The sequence below is a fragment of the Lampris incognitus genome, chromosome 5 (assembly GCF_029633865.1).
Source record: "Lampris incognitus isolate fLamInc1 chromosome 5, fLamInc1.hap2, whole genome shotgun sequence".
NCBI lineage: Eukaryota > Metazoa > Chordata > Actinopteri > Lampriformes > Lampridae > Lampris > Lampris incognitus.
The window spans coordinates 54,859,280-54,876,127 of NC_079215.1; the positions used below are offsets into that span (position 1 = coordinate 54,859,280).

The 16,848-nt window shown below is 48.1% G+C and overlaps 1 protein-coding gene across 1 annotated transcript in view; it reads left to right on the forward strand.

Annotated features, from left to right (window-relative positions):
- Nucleotides 1-16,848, forward strand: part of rptor (regulatory associated protein of MTOR, complex 1) — a 330,716-nt gene that overhangs the window by 191,971 nt on the left and 121,897 nt on the right. Inside the window, exons 11-13 of the mRNA XM_056279703.1 lie at nucleotides 7,195-7,270; nucleotides 12,102-12,203; nucleotides 15,605-15,688. Of these exons, the coding sequence (XP_056135678.1) occupies nucleotides 7,195-7,270; nucleotides 12,102-12,203; nucleotides 15,605-15,688 (262 nt within the window). The remainder of the gene's footprint in view (nucleotides 1-7,194; nucleotides 7,271-12,101; nucleotides 12,204-15,604; nucleotides 15,689-16,848) is intronic.

The window sequence follows — 16,848 nt, forward strand, 5'->3', positions numbered from 1 at the left end:
AATGTATTTTTGTTATTATTGTCATATTTCCTTGATCTAAGATAAGGAGCTCAAAAGACTAAGTGGTGGGGGGGGTGGTTGGACAGGTTCAATAATGGAACAATTTGTTCATGCATTGTTTTATGTTTTCCTAAAATGTTTGTTTTCCTAAAATGCCAATAAAATGTTTATAAAAAAAAATAAAACTTTTCATCCTCTAGTAAACAATGAGCAGACACCACAAGAGATGTAAAACATGTACACAAACCATACAAAAAGGCAAAAAATAAATCAATTAAATTGAATAAAGCGTAACATAACCATAAAATAACTGAATCGTCAATAAGGATTGACTTAAACGATTGTTAGTTTTTAAGATATTACGTGGGTCAGATCATTGTCTAGTAATCCATAGAGATCTTTGGCACATTATGGTTTCATCAATTTCAGGGACTTTAATATAGAGTTGAGTTTCATTCTAGCAGCACATGAAGATGGGTGGAGTCTTGATAAATTTAGCCGTATGAATAAAAAATGTGGCTAAAATAAATAAAACGTTCAGCAGGTCCAGTCATTTATGTTCTAATAACACCCCAAAATTAATGCTATTTCACCCATCCATTATCTGAACCACTTATCCTGCTCTCAGGGTCGCAGGGATGCTGGAGCCTATTCCAGCAGTCATTGGGCAGCAGGTGGGGAGACACCCTGCACAGGCTGCCAGGCCATCACAGGGTGATAAATAAGTAATACTATTATGATCTATAATTTGCATTGTTGTGGCTTTTCTACTTAACCATTCTATAAATTGTTTCTGGAACAGTTGGGTGTGAGGGCGTGAAACAAATAGATGCTCTGTTGTTTCAATATCACCATTACAGAAAACACATTCATTATTCTGAAAGGCAGGGTAGAATGGAGCGGGAGATTGACAGGCGGATTGGTGCAGCATCAGCAGTAATGCACACATTGTACTGGAACCATTGTGGTGAAGAGGGAGCTGAGCCGAAAGGCAAAACTCTCAAATTACCAGTCAGTCTTCATTCCAACCCTCACCTATGGTTATGAGCTCCGGGTAGTGACCGAAAGGGTGAGTTCGCGGATACAAGCGGCTGAAATGAGTTTCCTCCGTAGGGTGTCTGGGTTCAGCCTTAGAGATAGGTTGAGGAGCTCAAACATCCAGAGGGAGCTCGGGGTAGAGCCGCTGCTCCTTTGCATCGAAAGGAGCCAGTTGAGGTGGTTCAGGCATCTGATTAGGATGCCTCCTGGATGCCTTCCTTTGGAGGTTTTCCGGACAGGGCCAACTGGAAGGAGACCCCGGGGTAGACCCAGAACTCGCTGGAAGGACCACATGTCCAGTCTGGCCTGGGAACACCTTGGGATCCCCCAGGAGGAGCTGGAGGGTGTTGCTGGGGAGAGGGGACGTCTGGAGTTGCCCTACTTAGCTTGCTGCCACCGCGACCAGACCCCAGAGGAGTGGCTGATGATGAACAAATGAATGAATGAATATTCTCAAAGCCAAATCTTAATCTTAAAAATTCTCTGGAAGGATAGAAATTATTCATTATTTTGTGGTGAATTCCTTTTGTTTTGGGTGGAACTGAGTATTTGAAGAATTTGGTTCTCAATGATGCTGTTGGTTGGTCAACAACATTTAAAATATAATTTCTGTAGTATATGTCAGTACTGGAAGCTGCTGTAAACCGGAGTCGGATTCCTCGTATGTGTGAGCACACTTGGCCAATAAAGTTGATTGTGTTTCTGGTAGGTCTGTTGAAAAGGCTCCTCGTTGACCTTTGACCTCACATTATATATGGTCCCTTAAACAGTGGGGGAAACAACAAGCCCTGTTGTCTGTTTTCCTGTAGTTACACAAACTGTTCTCCTGCTGTCTATTATGTGTTTTCTTCTCCTTTCACAAACACATCACTCCCACTCACTGGTGGCCTTGTTTTGGAAAAGCTCTTCTTCTTCTCTCTTGCTCTCACTGTCTCACCCGCTGCTTGTCTCTTTACCTGGGTATCTATCTGCCTGTTGTGTAACTCCCCCCGGTGTCAACTCCGTTTGGAGAAAAAGCTGCTGCCGGTTGAAAGCATCTTTAAGCAGGAGCTGAAGTACTCTTGTTTGTTCCATTGCGTCTCCAGGCCCAGTATTTCAGAATGCCCTCTCATTGCCCTGTTCCTCATCAGGGGTTGTTAGCGGTGCACTTTGTGTCACAGCAGCACATCATAAGAAAAGGGGAGAGAAAGCAGAAAGGTACTTTTTGGATGGAAGGGAGGAACAAGACAGTGGCGATGAAGGCTGAAGTGTCAGAGAGCTGGGTTGGAGATGGATGGATGAAGTTTAGAAAGGCTTAGAGGAGTAAAAAGCAAAGTAGAAGGAGGGGTAGGTGTTGCTCCTTGATGGATGTTTGTTAGTACTGCAAGAAGAGACAAACTACTTGTTATTCAACTGAGGTATATAAGCAAACCAAAGGCTGGCTCCTCCCCTATGGGATCTCTGCTGTGTACTTGTGTGTGCAGTTTTGTGTGTGTGGCACAATGCCAGGGTGGCTAATGGGGAGAACCGGGAAGGTTCCAGGTGGGCCACTGTGGTTATTGCGCTGGTCACAGGGTTAGGAAACATAATAATTTTACAATTTTGCAGCATGGTGGCCCAGCGATTAGCACTCTTGCCTCACAGCAAGAAGGTCCTGGGTTCGAACCCCAGGCCGTCCCAGGCGCTTTCTGTATGGAGTTTGCATGTTCTCCCCGTGTCTGCGTGGGTTCCCTCCCACCATCAAAAAGACATGCATGTTAGGGGTAATACTCCTAAGGCGATGGAAAGAAGAACTGGAGTTGGTCCCCGGGTGCTGCAGCGGCCCACTGCTCCTATACAATAGGATGGCTTAAATTCAGAGAACAAATGACAAAAAGTAAAGTGGCTTTCAAATGGAATGGCGTGGGGGAATAGCGTGATCCTCTCACGCGCTACGTCCCCCTGGTGAAACTCCCCACTGTCAGGTGAAAAGAAGCGGCTGGCGACTCCACATGTATCGGAGGAGACGTGTAGTAATCTGCAGCCCTCCCCAGATCAGCAGAAGGGGTGGAGCAGCAACCGGGAAGGCTCGGAAGAGTGGGGTAGTTGGCCGGATACGGTTGGGGAGAAAGGGGGGGGGGGACCCCAAAAAAAAGCAATTCTGAAAAGGTAAGTTTTGAGTAATGATTAGAACATTGACAGATGGGTGCAGTCTCTGATGTGTTTGGGGAGAGGGTTCCAGATGGAGGGGGCAGCTATGGAGAAGGCTCTGTCCTCCCAGGACTGGTGCTTTTTTTCCCCCCTGTGTGGTGGAGACAGGAGGTTGGCATTGGAGGAGCGAGGGCTGCAGGAAATGGTACAGAAGTGGAGCCAGGTCAGTGAGGTATGAGTGGGCTTGGTGATGGGGGGCTTTATGAGTGAGGAGAAGGACTTTGAATTTGATCTATTGTGACAACAGGGAGCCAGTGGAGGTTCTGGAGGACAGGGGTGATGTGGACCCGGGAGTGGCAGTGGGTGAGCAAGCGAGCAGCAGAGTTTTGGATATACTGGAGTTTGTTTGTTTGATGAGCCGTAAAGAATGCTGTTGCAATCGTCAGTTCTGGATGTGATGAAGGCTTGGATCACAGTTTCGGCAGCAGAGAAGGAGAGTGATGGGTGGAGACGAGCTACGTTTTTAGGTGGAAAAAGGCAGTACTGGTGATTTGATTGACATGGCGTTCAAAGGAGAGGTTGCTGTCGACAATGATTCCGAGGTTGCGGATGCGTGGGGAGGGAGACAGGGTGGAGTTAGTGATGGTGAGGCAGAAGCTGTGAATGGTTTTAGGAAGTGAGTCGGGACCGATGACGGTCATGTCAGATTTATAACAATTTAGCTTGAGGAAGTTGGCTTGTGTCCATGGTTTAATTTCAGCGAGGCAGTCGGTCAGAGTGGAGTGAGTTGCAGTGGTGATGGATATAGTGGAGTTGTAGAGCTGGACGTGACCGACATACGCAAATGAGACCATCAGCGACAAGATTGGGACATGGTTTATATTGCTATAAGCGTCAGCTGTACGATTCTAAGTGCTTGTTTCTAGGTCAGATCCCTTGTAAAATCTGACAAAATGACTTACCGCATAAAGATGAGAGATACTCAGCCACAATTAGATGCATTACCTCATGGCTGTGTATCTTGCAAACAGCTGTTTTTTCAAAAACACCACTACATCTTTCACTCTTATGTAAAACAAATGCGCCAGCTACCCGAGGGGGAATGGGGATCTTTTTAACAAGGAAGTGCTTTTGCTTCCACTCCCTCTCCCCCACACCCTTTTTCTCCCCAGTTGTATCCGGCCAATTACCCTACTCTTCCGAGCCATCCCAGTCACTGCTCCAACCCCCTCTGCCGATCCGAGGAGGGCCGCAGACTACCGCATGCCTCCTCTGATACATGTGCAGTCGCCAGCCGCTTCTTTTCACCTGACAGTGAGGAGTTTCACCAGGGGCACATTCTTTTCACTTGACAGCGAGGAGTTTCACCAGGGGGACATTCTTTTTACCTGACAGCGAGGAGTTTCACCAGGGGGACATTCTTTTCACCTGACAGCGAGGAGTTTCACCAGGGGGACATTCTTTTTACCTGACAGCGAGGAGTTTCACCAGGCGGACATTCTTTTCACCTGACAGCGAGGAGTTTCACCAGGGGGACATTCTTTTCACCTGACAGCGAGGAGTTTCACCAGGGGGACATTCTTTTCACCTGACAGCGAGGAGTTTCACCAGGGGGACATTCTTTTCACCTGACAGCGAGGAGTTTCACCAGGGGGACATTCTTTTTACCTGACAGCGAGGAGTTTCACCAGGCGGACATTCTTTTCACCTGACAGCGAGGAGTTTCACCAGGGGGACATTCTTTTTACCTGACAGCGAGGAGTTTCACCAGGGGGACATTCTTTTCACCTGACAGTGAGGAGTTTCACCAGGGGAACATACTGCGTGAGAGAATCACGCTACTCTGCCCGGTGCCCACCCCCGAACAGGTGCCCCCGACCGACTAGAGGAGGCGCTAGTGCAGCAAGCAGGACATATACCCACATTAGGCTTCCCACCCGCAGACATGGCCAATTGTGTCTGCAGAGACCCCCACGCGGATTCGAACTGGCGATCCCTGTTTTGATAGGCGATGGAATAGATCGCTACGCTACCCGGCTGCCCCTGCTTCCGCTTTTTCACAGGACAGGCCACCAAAGTCCAAAAATCCAAAACTCTTCAGAATCATATTTATTGGCCATGTAGGTTTACACAAACATGGAATGTGACTGCGGTTTCGTGGCTCTGTGTGTACTTAACATAGAATGATAACACCACAACACAACATCAGTGAGTGGGTGCTGGAAACTAAACCAATAAACAAAAACCGTAAAAAGTTGAGAGCGCAGAACCACGGAGCCATCTTGATGACATTATCTTCTTATCTCTTCAGAGCAGGTTTACATTTTAAACATTTTCTAAAGTTTTCAGTTAGGTAGAAATCAAAACCTTAACTCTGTTCTTTAGCTTTTCGTTTTTTTTGTTTATTTTTTATTTTTGGCAAAAATTCACTGTTTTGTCGACTCACTGACAGTGGCCAACTTTTTGGGTAACGGAGCTGTTGGTTTTCGGGACACATGTGAAGTCACTGACAGAACTGACAGTGTTTACAGCCAGCAGCCAACTTTTGATAAGTTCCCGAAGCCAGACTACATCTCGCAGGCTTAGTTTTTACCATGCAGGATATTAGTCTTGAAAGCATCCGCTGAGAATCAGTTGAACTCAGCAGCTGGAAGCCGCACCAGTCAGTAAAGTGTAGTTTCAGTGATACCGAAAGTGAAAAGTGCTGAATTTTGGAAAAAAAAACAAAACAATGAATGCAGTAGGAGAGGTTAGCGTCAATGCTGCTATAGAGTTAGTTTTATGAAAGACATTTATAAATATGGTAATCATGCAGCTGGCTTCATTGACTGAGCTGCTAGCTGTCGCGGTGTTTACTACCAGCAGACCAGTTCGTGTGGAGATCTAGCACTACAGGTCACGGGCTTTAGGGCTCTGGCAGATTAAAGGTTGATCCAGTCAGCTTCAAAGTCTTTTTTTTATATATATATATATTTATTTTCCCCCTTTTTTCTCCCCAATTGTACTTGGCCAATTACCCCGACTCTTTCGAGCTGTCCCAGACGCTGCTCCACCCCTTCTGCCAGTTCGGGGGAGGGCTGCAGACCACCATGTGTCTCCTCTGATACCTGTGGAGTCACCAGCCGCTTCTTTTCACCTGACAGTGAGGAGTTTCACCAGGGGGACATAGCACTTGGGAGGATCACGCTATTCCCCCCAGTTCCCCCTCCCCCCCAAACAGGCGCCCCGGCCAACCAGAGGAGGCGCTAGTGCAGCGACCAGGACACATACCCACATCCAGCTTGCCACCTGCAGACATGGCCAATTGTGTCTGTAGGTAGGGATTGGAATAGACTACCACGCCACCCAGATGCCTCAAAGTCATTTTTGTCTGAACAGAATATGTGGGCTGGGTTTGCAGGCCTAAAAATATAACCATCTGTTTTTGGTTTGTTGTCGTCTAACCTAATCACGATGCTCTCTGACCACATCAGTTCACATGCGTCCTACTAACCGACCCACTGAATCGGTTGCACTGTGCTCCCCTTCACTCAAACCCCTTTTAGCAAAACAGTTCCTGCCTGACAGGGGAAAAGCTGAGCGGCGGGGGGGATTGGGTGAGCGGGGCACCAAGAAGCTCCCTGCGGCTCGCTCACCACGGTATTGCATCACCATGCATGGCGCACACTGGTGGCAGAACATAAGTCAGCCCTTAACCCTGCTTTCTGAGTAGAAAGCCCTGGAAGCCCGGCCTGCCGCAGTCTGCCTGAGAAAAGACAGAGAGAGAGGAGAAGAATGCAGCAGGGTTTGATGACTGTTACGTAACCTTATGAATTAGATATGAAGACAATAAGGGAATGTTGATGTTAGGAGCGGATCAGAGGCTCACTGCTGCCCTCTCTAGGGTGCGTGCGTGTGCCTGTGCACGTGTATTGACAGGAGAGCGAGTGGGCTTAGGGGGATGGGGGGTTTTTTTGGGTAGCAGGCAAACATGAAAAGCTGACAAAGCCCAAATGCTGAAATATTTTATTTTCATTGATTGCTTCTGTTTGTGTGTCCTGTGTCCAGGCAAGCCTGGGATCTGGCCGTGGACATCTGCCTCTCTCAGCTCCCTACAATCATCGAGGAGGGCACCGCTTTCAGAGTAAGTGTCTTTATGTGTGTTTGTGTGACTCTAGATTTCCTTAAAAAAAAAATACTGCTGTAGCCTCATTTGGAATCAGTTGGACAGGAAGAGGAAACACCTGTCTACCCGCTCGGGTTGCTGAAGCGTCTTGTGATGTAGGCTGAAAGGTATCAGGCTACTGATTCCTGATTCCGTGACAAACCCCGGATAGGCCCCTCCTCGCGGTATTGACCGGACTTCACTTGTGGATTTGGCGTAACCTGGGCAGCACTCAGCTGGGCTAAAGCCTAACAGGACCGCAGACTGGCGGTTATAAAAATCCCACACATACCTGGCTCATAAGTGCCTAACAAGTGGGCAGTCCGGACTCCCAGTCCGACCATCACTTGGGTACAACCTGTGGGCGGCTCCCATCGTCTTTACTCTTGTGTTGCCATGGAACTAGATCCTCCCAGGCCAAGCAGTGTGGAGCGGCATAGCGACCTGATCACCACTTTAATCAAGACTGTAGCGAATGGCTCCGAGAGTTTTTCGAGGACCGTGCTTTACCGCCCCCCCCGCCCCCCCGCGCCCCCCAGTCAAGCCATCTTCATTTCAAGCGCACACCTTAATCTCTTGGAATGGATCCTCGGACACGAGCGATGCCAACGACGACGACATATGTGTGTGCTTGGGTAGGTTGCCTTGATGGGGACATCTTGCCTTGATTGATAGCTGATAGCATTAGTATTAGCTTGCTCTATATTCTATTCACTTACTGTAAACCACCATCAGTTCTTGTCTACACTGCACATTTTCCAACACCAACACATACCCTGAGTCATCACTCAAACCAGCGGCAGCTGGGGACTTAAAAATTGGGGCGGACAGAAGGAAAACCATGGCACCATGTTATTTTACACTAGTTGGCCACTTATCTAGGGCAGCACGGTGGCACAGTGGTTAGCACAGCCACCTCACAGCAAGAAGGTCCTGGGTTCAAGCCCCTGGGGTAGTCCAACCTTGGGGGTCGTCACGGGTCGTCCTCTGTGTGGAGTCTGCATGTTCTCCCCATGTCCGCGTGGGCTTCCTCCGGGGGCTCCAGTTCCCTTCCACAGTCCAAAGACATGTAGGTCAGGTGAATCGGCTGTACTAAGTTGCCCCTAGGTATGAGTGTGTGTGTGTGTGTGTGTGTGCGTGTGTGGCGGCCCTGTGATGGCCTTGCGATCTGTCCAGGGTGTCTCCCCACCTGCCGCCCAATGACTGCTGGGATAGGCGACCCTGAGAGCAGGATAAGCGGTTCGGATAATGGATGGATGGATGGGCTCTTATCTAAACTTGCTTATGTTCCAGGAAAAATTAAGCATTAAAACAATGGTTTACAAGATTGGAAGTCTTGATCCTCACCTTTGCTTCATAATCCAAACTATGGGTTGGCTGTGACAACAAATAATCCACAGGATGTTCTTCCCCATCCCATTGTCTGCGTCTGCATCCATCCCTCTCTGTGACCCCCTCACTCACGCTGCCGTTAACTGCCTCGTTAGCAATAGCAGCACCATCCATTATCTGAACCGCTTATCCTGCTCTCGGGGTCACGGGGATGCTGGAGCCTATCCAAGCAGTCATTGGGCAGCAGGCGGGGAGACACCCTGGACAGGCCGCCAGGCCATCACACAGGGCCGACACACACACACACACACACACACACACACACACACACATTCATACGTAGGGACAATTTAGTACGGCCGATTCACCTGACCTACATGTCTCTGGACTGTGGGAGGAAACCGGAGCCCCAGCAGGAAACCAACGCAGACACGGGGAGAACATGCAAACTCCACATCCAAATCCATTCTTGCCGTTAGCTTAACAGTCTTTTAGGGCTGCTACAACAAGCTAACTGGTGTATGGCTAATGCAAGTAGCTAGCTAGCTACTGCGCAATTTAAAAAAAAGAAGAAGAAGGGAAATGTAAATCTGAAAAAATAAATGTGGACTCTGTTGAAAAGGCCTACGTAGAATGTAATTTTATAGAGATGTGTTTAAAAGTAGTTAGCAATTTGCATCTTATATTTTTTTGCTACTGTATGAATCTATCTATCGCTTTACTGACAGTTCATAATGCTCGTGTACAATACAGTGGTAGAGAACTGAAAACGAAATTTGGGAATTACCATTGGACCAACATGGTGTCAGTATTGTACTCTGGTTGTTGGTTGGTTAGGGGGAACATCCTCCGTTGGAGCAGGCTCTCACGTGTTTTGGCAAATAACAGATTAACATGAAGAAAAATGAAGTACATTAAATTGATACAAGAGATCCCGCCCTAATAATGCCACCAGGAGCCCGTCCTCCTCTACTCCCAACCACCGCTTCACACCAGACTTGCCTTTCCCCTCTTGCCTGCTGGTGTCGCTGTTGAAGCATTTTAATCAGAATTTCAATTATTGCTTTTTTCCAAAGAGAAATTTTATTTTATAAATTATACTGAGATGTGATAATAATGGTTTATTTCCGCCAATTACTCTTTTTTTATGTTGATCTCCCTCTTGTCTGTCAAAAATAGAGGAGCAACCTACGCTGCCTCTGTGGACCAGCCTCTTCTGACCCAAACACACAGATATATGCACACACACACACACTGAGCCACTGGATGCTGTAGTAAAATGTCAACTTTAATACCTCTGGTGTCGGTCAGTCAGTACGGTTTGATAAAAGAGGTCTGCAGCCACCCGTCTGTTGCTCCTAAAAAAAAACCCCCATATACCTGCACCTGTACCCAATTTCCCCTCGGGGATGAATAAAGTATTCTGATTCTGACCCCTTGCGGTTTAACTTTTCTATTTACTGACATGTACTGACAGGTAACTGATGGAGATTCTGAATGTTCCGGAAACCTGCTGAGAGAGTGGAATTAAGCTGGCGATACACTTCAGATGTCCAGGTCAACACTCAGTTCACTAAACTGTCTTCATGCTTGCTCAGTAGCAGTAGATGGAGGCAGTAAAGCAGGGCGTAGCAACAAGTGTTACGTAATGCTAAATAAACTGACAAGCCTGGTAGCGCTGAGAAAGTGAGGCAAAACCCTGTCTGCACCCCTTCTCCCAACTTCTCTGCTGTTTGCAATTTTTTTCTTCTTCTCCTCCACCTGGCACATGGAGCTGGCCATCTTCTCCATTGTAGTCTCTTGGGCGCCATCCCCGCACCACCACCACCACCACCTATACTTTCTTATGCTGCTCGGTCTAGTTAATAGTGCTTTAAGTGAACCTCTAAGGACTATAAAAAGAGATATTCCCTTTCTGTCTTGCTCCGGCACCCTTCAGAATCAGAATCAGAAACACTTTATTTGTCATTTCCCCAAGCCCACAGCAGGGCAACACAAAGACAAAAACACATATCCAAAAACTACAAGAACTACAACAACACATATATCCAAACTAACGCATAAATCTAAATTGAACAAAAAAAATCACTGTCCAGGAGAACGAACGCCAGCCAGGATGACTGTCAGAACTGCTGGTCTGCATGGGCTAGCAGTTACCTTAGCCTGCTCCCACTTCCACATCCTGTCAGACCGCCCTCGGTGCTTCCTCTTTGGGCGCAGCTCCGGTCAAGGCCGTGGTCATTGGGCCCACTGGACGCAGCAGACCAGGCTGCCCCAGCCGATCCATTGCTAGCTTTCCCAGCCAGACACCTCCCCGCACTCCACATGACGATGCCAAAAACACCACAGTCAACGCCAGGTGAGGCCGCCGCCAGACCACCCTCGGTTTTAACGGAACTTCCGGTCTGCATTGGCTAGCAGTTAGCTTAGCCTGTCCCGCTTCCGCGCCCTGTCAGACCGCCCTCGATATTACTTCCTCGGTCGCAGCTCCAGGCAGGGTCGTGGTCCCTGGGCCCACAGGATGCAGCAGACCAAGCTCTCCCAGCCGATCCAGTGCCAGCTCTCCCAGCCATCAAATTAAGACAGACCTGGACAAACACATTGCATGGACGGTACTGAGTGAGGCCACCGCAGACATGAATTTGCGCCGCCATCTTCCCACACCGGAAGTGGAAAGCAGAGATTAGTCAGGATATTGATACAAGATGCAAAGGAAACAGCCAAGTATATTTGTTCCTCGAACCCCCGAGACTCATATTCATGATCCTGCCGCCTTGCACAGAATTCTTCCATATTAAAAGTGATCTGCTTCCTTTGCAAGGAGTCTTTCTCCTCTCCACCTGTTCCCACCCATCTTTCCACAGTTCCTCCTATTTTTTCATGGAAATGAACCGAATTCACACATTTAAGCTCAATGATAGACTTCTATTCATCCCCACGTTTTGTATATGTGTGTGTGTGTGTGTACCTGTATGACTGTGTGAGAGCATGCAGGTAAGTGTCATCGTGACACTTTGATTACGCACAAGCTAATTTAACCTTCCAGCCGCCACAGGTCGATACCTCTCCCCCCATATCCATCACCAGGCAGCGCAGCCTGGTTGTGAGTCCTGCTCTCATATTAACACAGTGCATAATCAAACCGGTCATGGCCACCAAACAATCCGTTAGGCTAATTGCTGTGTTGCTGCCTTTGCACGTTCCATCGCGGCTTCAGAAAGACGCGGGCAGCAGAGAGGCGGCAGGGAACACGGGGGTGAGAAATAAGCCGCTAATGTTGTTACTGCAGCCATTGTGTCAGTGCTGCTCCGCTCCCTCATCATATAATGACTCTCATGAAGCTGTGGGCAAGTCAGTGCAGATTGACTCGAGGGTAAAGGTATGATTAGGTATTAATTTGTGTGTGTGTGTGTGTGTATGTATGTGTGTGTGTGTGTATGTGTGTGTGTGTGTGTGCGCGCGCATTTCCTGCCAACAGCACAGCCCATTCTTTGCAGAGCAGCTGACAGCGTTCCAGGTGTGGTTGACCATGGGAGTGGAGAACAGAAACCCTCCCGAGCAGCTGCCAATTGTTCTACAGGTACACACATGTACAGTACACACACACACACACACACACACATACACACACACATGCAAAGTGAGAGTGAGTTCTATTTATTTTTTACAAAACAAATAGTCCTTCTGGGCAGCACGGTGGCGCAGGGGTTAGCGTGATCGCCTCACAGCACGAAGGTCCTGGGTTCGAGCCCCATGGTAGTCCAACCTTGGGGGTAGTCCAACCTTGGGGGTAGTCCAACCTTGGGGGTCATTACTCAAACCAGCGGCAGCTGGTGACTTAAAAATTGGGGCAGACAGAAGGAAAACCATGGCACCATGTTATTTTACCCCAGTTGGCCACTTATCTAGGGCAGCACGGTGGCGCAGTGGTTAGCGCGGTCACCTCACAGCAAGAAGGTCCTGGGTTCGAGCCCCGGGGGTAGTCCAAACTTGGGGGTCGTCCCGGGTTGTCCTCTGTGTGGAGTCTGCATGTTCTCCCCGTGTCTGTGTGGGTTTCCTCTGGGTGCTCCAGTTTCCTCCCACAGTCCAAAGACATGTAGGTCAGGTGAATCGGCCGTACTAAATTGCCCCTAGGTATGAATGTGTGTGTGTGTGTGTGTGTGTGTGTGTGTGTGTGTGTGTGTGTGTGTGTGGGCCCTGTGTGATGGCCTGGCGGCCTGTCCAGGGTGTCTCCCCACCTGCCGCCCAGTGACTGCTGGGACAGGCTCCAGCATCCCCGCGACCCTGAGAGCAGTTCGGATAATGGATGGATGGAAATATTTCTCCTTATCTTGTCTTCCCCATCTAGCTTTAATCCCTTCATTCCTCCCATTTCCAGCTTTGCCTAGTCGAAGCTGCAGCCAGGTGGTAAGACCTGATTTGCTGGGCCAAACTGGCATCAGTTTGCATCACACACACACACACACAACATGAGGTATAACGTAGGTAGATGCAACACATCATAATGCGGTGTTTTCTGACTCGATTTAATTGGGGGAGGTAAAAATTGGGTCAAACCCTCGCCACGTACACAATTTCTAAGTTGTACAGTACAGGGATTTGCTCCCCCGTGGCGTTGTACAGTTGTACTGCTGCGTCACATTGTGGATGGCCCGTGATGTAGCGCCATCCCTGTTGAATGGTAATTTGCAGCTGACTCAGCAGGGCTGCGAGCGGCAGCCCCTCCATCCAGCCAGCCCTGCTGGGACCCGTAAAAGCCCACTAAAAAGCAGTGGAGAAAGACTGATGGGAGAGAGCACACACACACATGCTGGGAGTGGGGAGGGGGAGGGAGTGTGTGTGTGTTTCAATTGTCAATATACACACTTCCATAGTGGTGTGTGGCACTGAGAGAATTTTAAGTACTCGCTTGCATTGTGTTTTTTTTTTTCATTTTTACTTGTCTTTTTTGTTTGTTGCAGCTTTTAAGACCATGCAGTGTAATATGATATTGCAAAGTGACATCACCATATTCAATTTCAGGGGTGCCGTGTGCAGTCTGCAGAATAACACATGTACAAATACCGTGTTTCAGCATTTAACACTAGAACGACCAAAGCGGTCATTTTGACTGTTTTGGATTTTTAAAGTTTAATAAGTTTGCAGGGAAAAAAAGATACAGACCTGCCGCCCCCTGAATGCTCCTAAAACTGCATATATTCGCATTAAAATTAGTTTTAGATCAATTGCACAAAAAAAAGTTATGATAAGAGCTACCTAAAACGGCCATGAGCGGTCAGAAAGACGGCTCGTAAGTGTGTTGGTCGCATCATTTCCTGCGTGAAAGTTCGTTGCTCTGTCTTAGAAACACACTAGTTTCCCCCAGTGCAGAGAAATAGTCTAAACTTGATTTTTGATTATTGCCAAAGTGTCTGGTTACAGACGCCGTTTCAGACGCACCATGACTACCACCGAGGCGTTGCAGTATTTACAGGCGTTGGACAGTGGCCATTTTAAATTTTTTGAAAAATAGCATTAAAGTTGTTAAAATGTTAATTTTTGGTGTCAGTTAGTTTCATAACAGACGTGCTAACATATGTAATGCATTAATATCTCTGTTGGGTGTTTATCTTGACAGAATATAGAGTTTAAAAACCGTGGCGGTCATTTTGACGGCCCGTGGCCGTCTTAGGTAGAGGTGAAATCCCGGTCGTTGTAGTGTTAAATCACACAGTTGCATAAGGCCACACGTAAGAGTCCCAAGCTCTTCTATGAGTGATGATCTGATGACATAATCTGGCTCCGGCTGAGAGACGTGCCGAGACGGGGAGGGAGGGAGAGCGATGGAGGGAGGGAGATAGACTAATCTGTCACTTCAGTAAAAAGGGTAGAGCAGGAAGTGAAGGAGATAATCAAACAGATCTTCCATCCAGGACGGATGGGCAGGGTTTTACAGGGTCCCTACACTGTAATGCCGTTGCTCATATCACAGTATCCATGAGCACATACGCACACTATTGCACCAGTTTTGAAATGCACAAATGTGTGTACCTTAACCTGCACACACACATTTGACCTTACTCAACAGTATATCAGCTGAGTTACATGTGCAGGGAGGTGATCATTGTAACGGCCTACAGCTCGTAACTCATCCATACGCACAACTTGCTAAAGGGAAATGTTTGCCCATTCTTATAATGAAGGGTGGAGTTGTGACGTTTACACACACACTCATCCCACACACACACAAACGGATGTTTTGCCACACTTTGGCCCAGCGTGTTAGGGTAACCCCAGCGTGTCAGGGTAACCCCAGCATGTCAGGGTAAACCCCAGCATGGTCTTTTCCTCCATGTCCGACTGTTAGGCATGGGTTACTGAACGCTCTAATAATACATTTCATGCTGGCGCAAATAGCTACGTGTGTGTTTGTGTGTGTGGGTGGGCAAGCAAGCACCGAGTACTGTGCCCCTCCATATGCTTTTCCTCACTTCCTCGCTCCCAGTGTGGGGCTGCCCGCATGAGGATAGACCGGTGACCAATGTCCTGCTCCCAAACTGGCACCCGTGCGAGTTTGTACCGCGCCCGAGACCGCGTGGTCTGAGAAATTACACAAAACACGCACATTTTTACCACACATCTTAGCGACAGGCCCTTCGAATGCCTTTTGTCAGCCAGCCGAAGCATACGTATAGATACAAATGCACACATACACAAACCCACACAGTTATTTTTTGTTCAAACTAACGTTTCAGTGAGAATCCCAGGGGAACGGAAGCCAAGAGGCCACACCCATACACACTCATACACGCCTGCACACGAGTAAACAAACACAACCTGCTGCCCGGATGCTTTTGGAAGTGGTGGGAGTGCCACCTGTTTACCCCCCCACCCCACCCCACCCCACACACCCCATTCTTTCTGTTCCTTCTGGTTGACTCTCGGGACCTCCTCTACATGCGGAGGCTGTAATGCTGACTTGTGCCTCTGGGTCTCCTTCAGGTCCTCCTCAGTCAGGTGCATCGTCTGCGGGCGCTGGACCTGCTCGGCCGCTTCCTGGACCTGGGGCCCTGGGCTGTCAGTCTGGTTGGTTTTAATCAGTATTCACCTAACTCCTGTCTACTATTGTGAATAATAGTTAATAATTATCACATAATGAAGATCTTGTAGGACTATACTGCCCCTGCTGTTCACTGTTCACGACTTTCAGTAACACGGAGGTCATACAACCCCTAACCAGGAAAAATCGGGACGGAATGTGAAATTAAAACTGAAAGCAGTGATTTGTAAATGATTTTTGGCAAACCAGCCCATCTCTGCTTCTGAAAGATGACACCTCCCCTGGATGCTGCAGGATGTCACCTGTTCCAAATCACATCATTATTTAATTGTTTTACCTCATTGCTGGTCCTGAATTTCCCCCATCCCAAACGTCGTGTGTTCATACTGTCTGCCGTGAAATACAAGTCAAAGTCAGTTTAGAAATCACTGCTTTCTTCTTGTTTTTTTGTTTGCATTTTCCATACTGTCCCAACTTTTTCTGAGCTGGGTTTGTACATGGTGACTGCTGGTGCACCACCGGAGTACTGCCCTGACCTCAGCTCTGTGAAGCCAGTTTTCTTATTCACCAACTGTCTATGTGATGTCACTGATCAGTGATGGACCGGCCACGTGTCCCTCAAGGAAGGACGTTACTGGAGGGGAAAACTGAGATATATTTCTTCATTTCGCTGAAATACGTCGGTCCTCGATGAAATCAGCATTTCTGTGCAGACATGTTAATTATCTGTATGTCCCGAAAACTCTACCAACAATGAGCCCTGCTGATTAATTTCTGCCAGATGATTTTAGCCTTGGATGCTCACATGCCCTAGCACTCTTGTCCACAGAAACGTCACTCATGCTTTTATTTAAAAATAAAAAATTAAAATGAGGGGGACAGAGCTTGGCTGATACTGGTAGAGTAGATGTTACTTCTCAACCATGCTTAAGATTTACATGTATTTAGGGCGTCCGGGTAGCGTGGCGGTCTATTCCGTTGCCTACCAACACGGGGATCGCCGGTTCGAATCCCCGTGTTACCTCCGGCTTGGTCAGGCGTCCCTACAGACACGATTGGCCATGTCTGCAGGTATGTGTCTTGGTCGCTGCACTAGTGCCTCCTCTGGTCGGTCGGGGCGCCTGTTCAGGGGGGAGGGGGAACTGGGGGGAATAGCGTGATCCTCCCACGCGCTACGTCCCCCTGG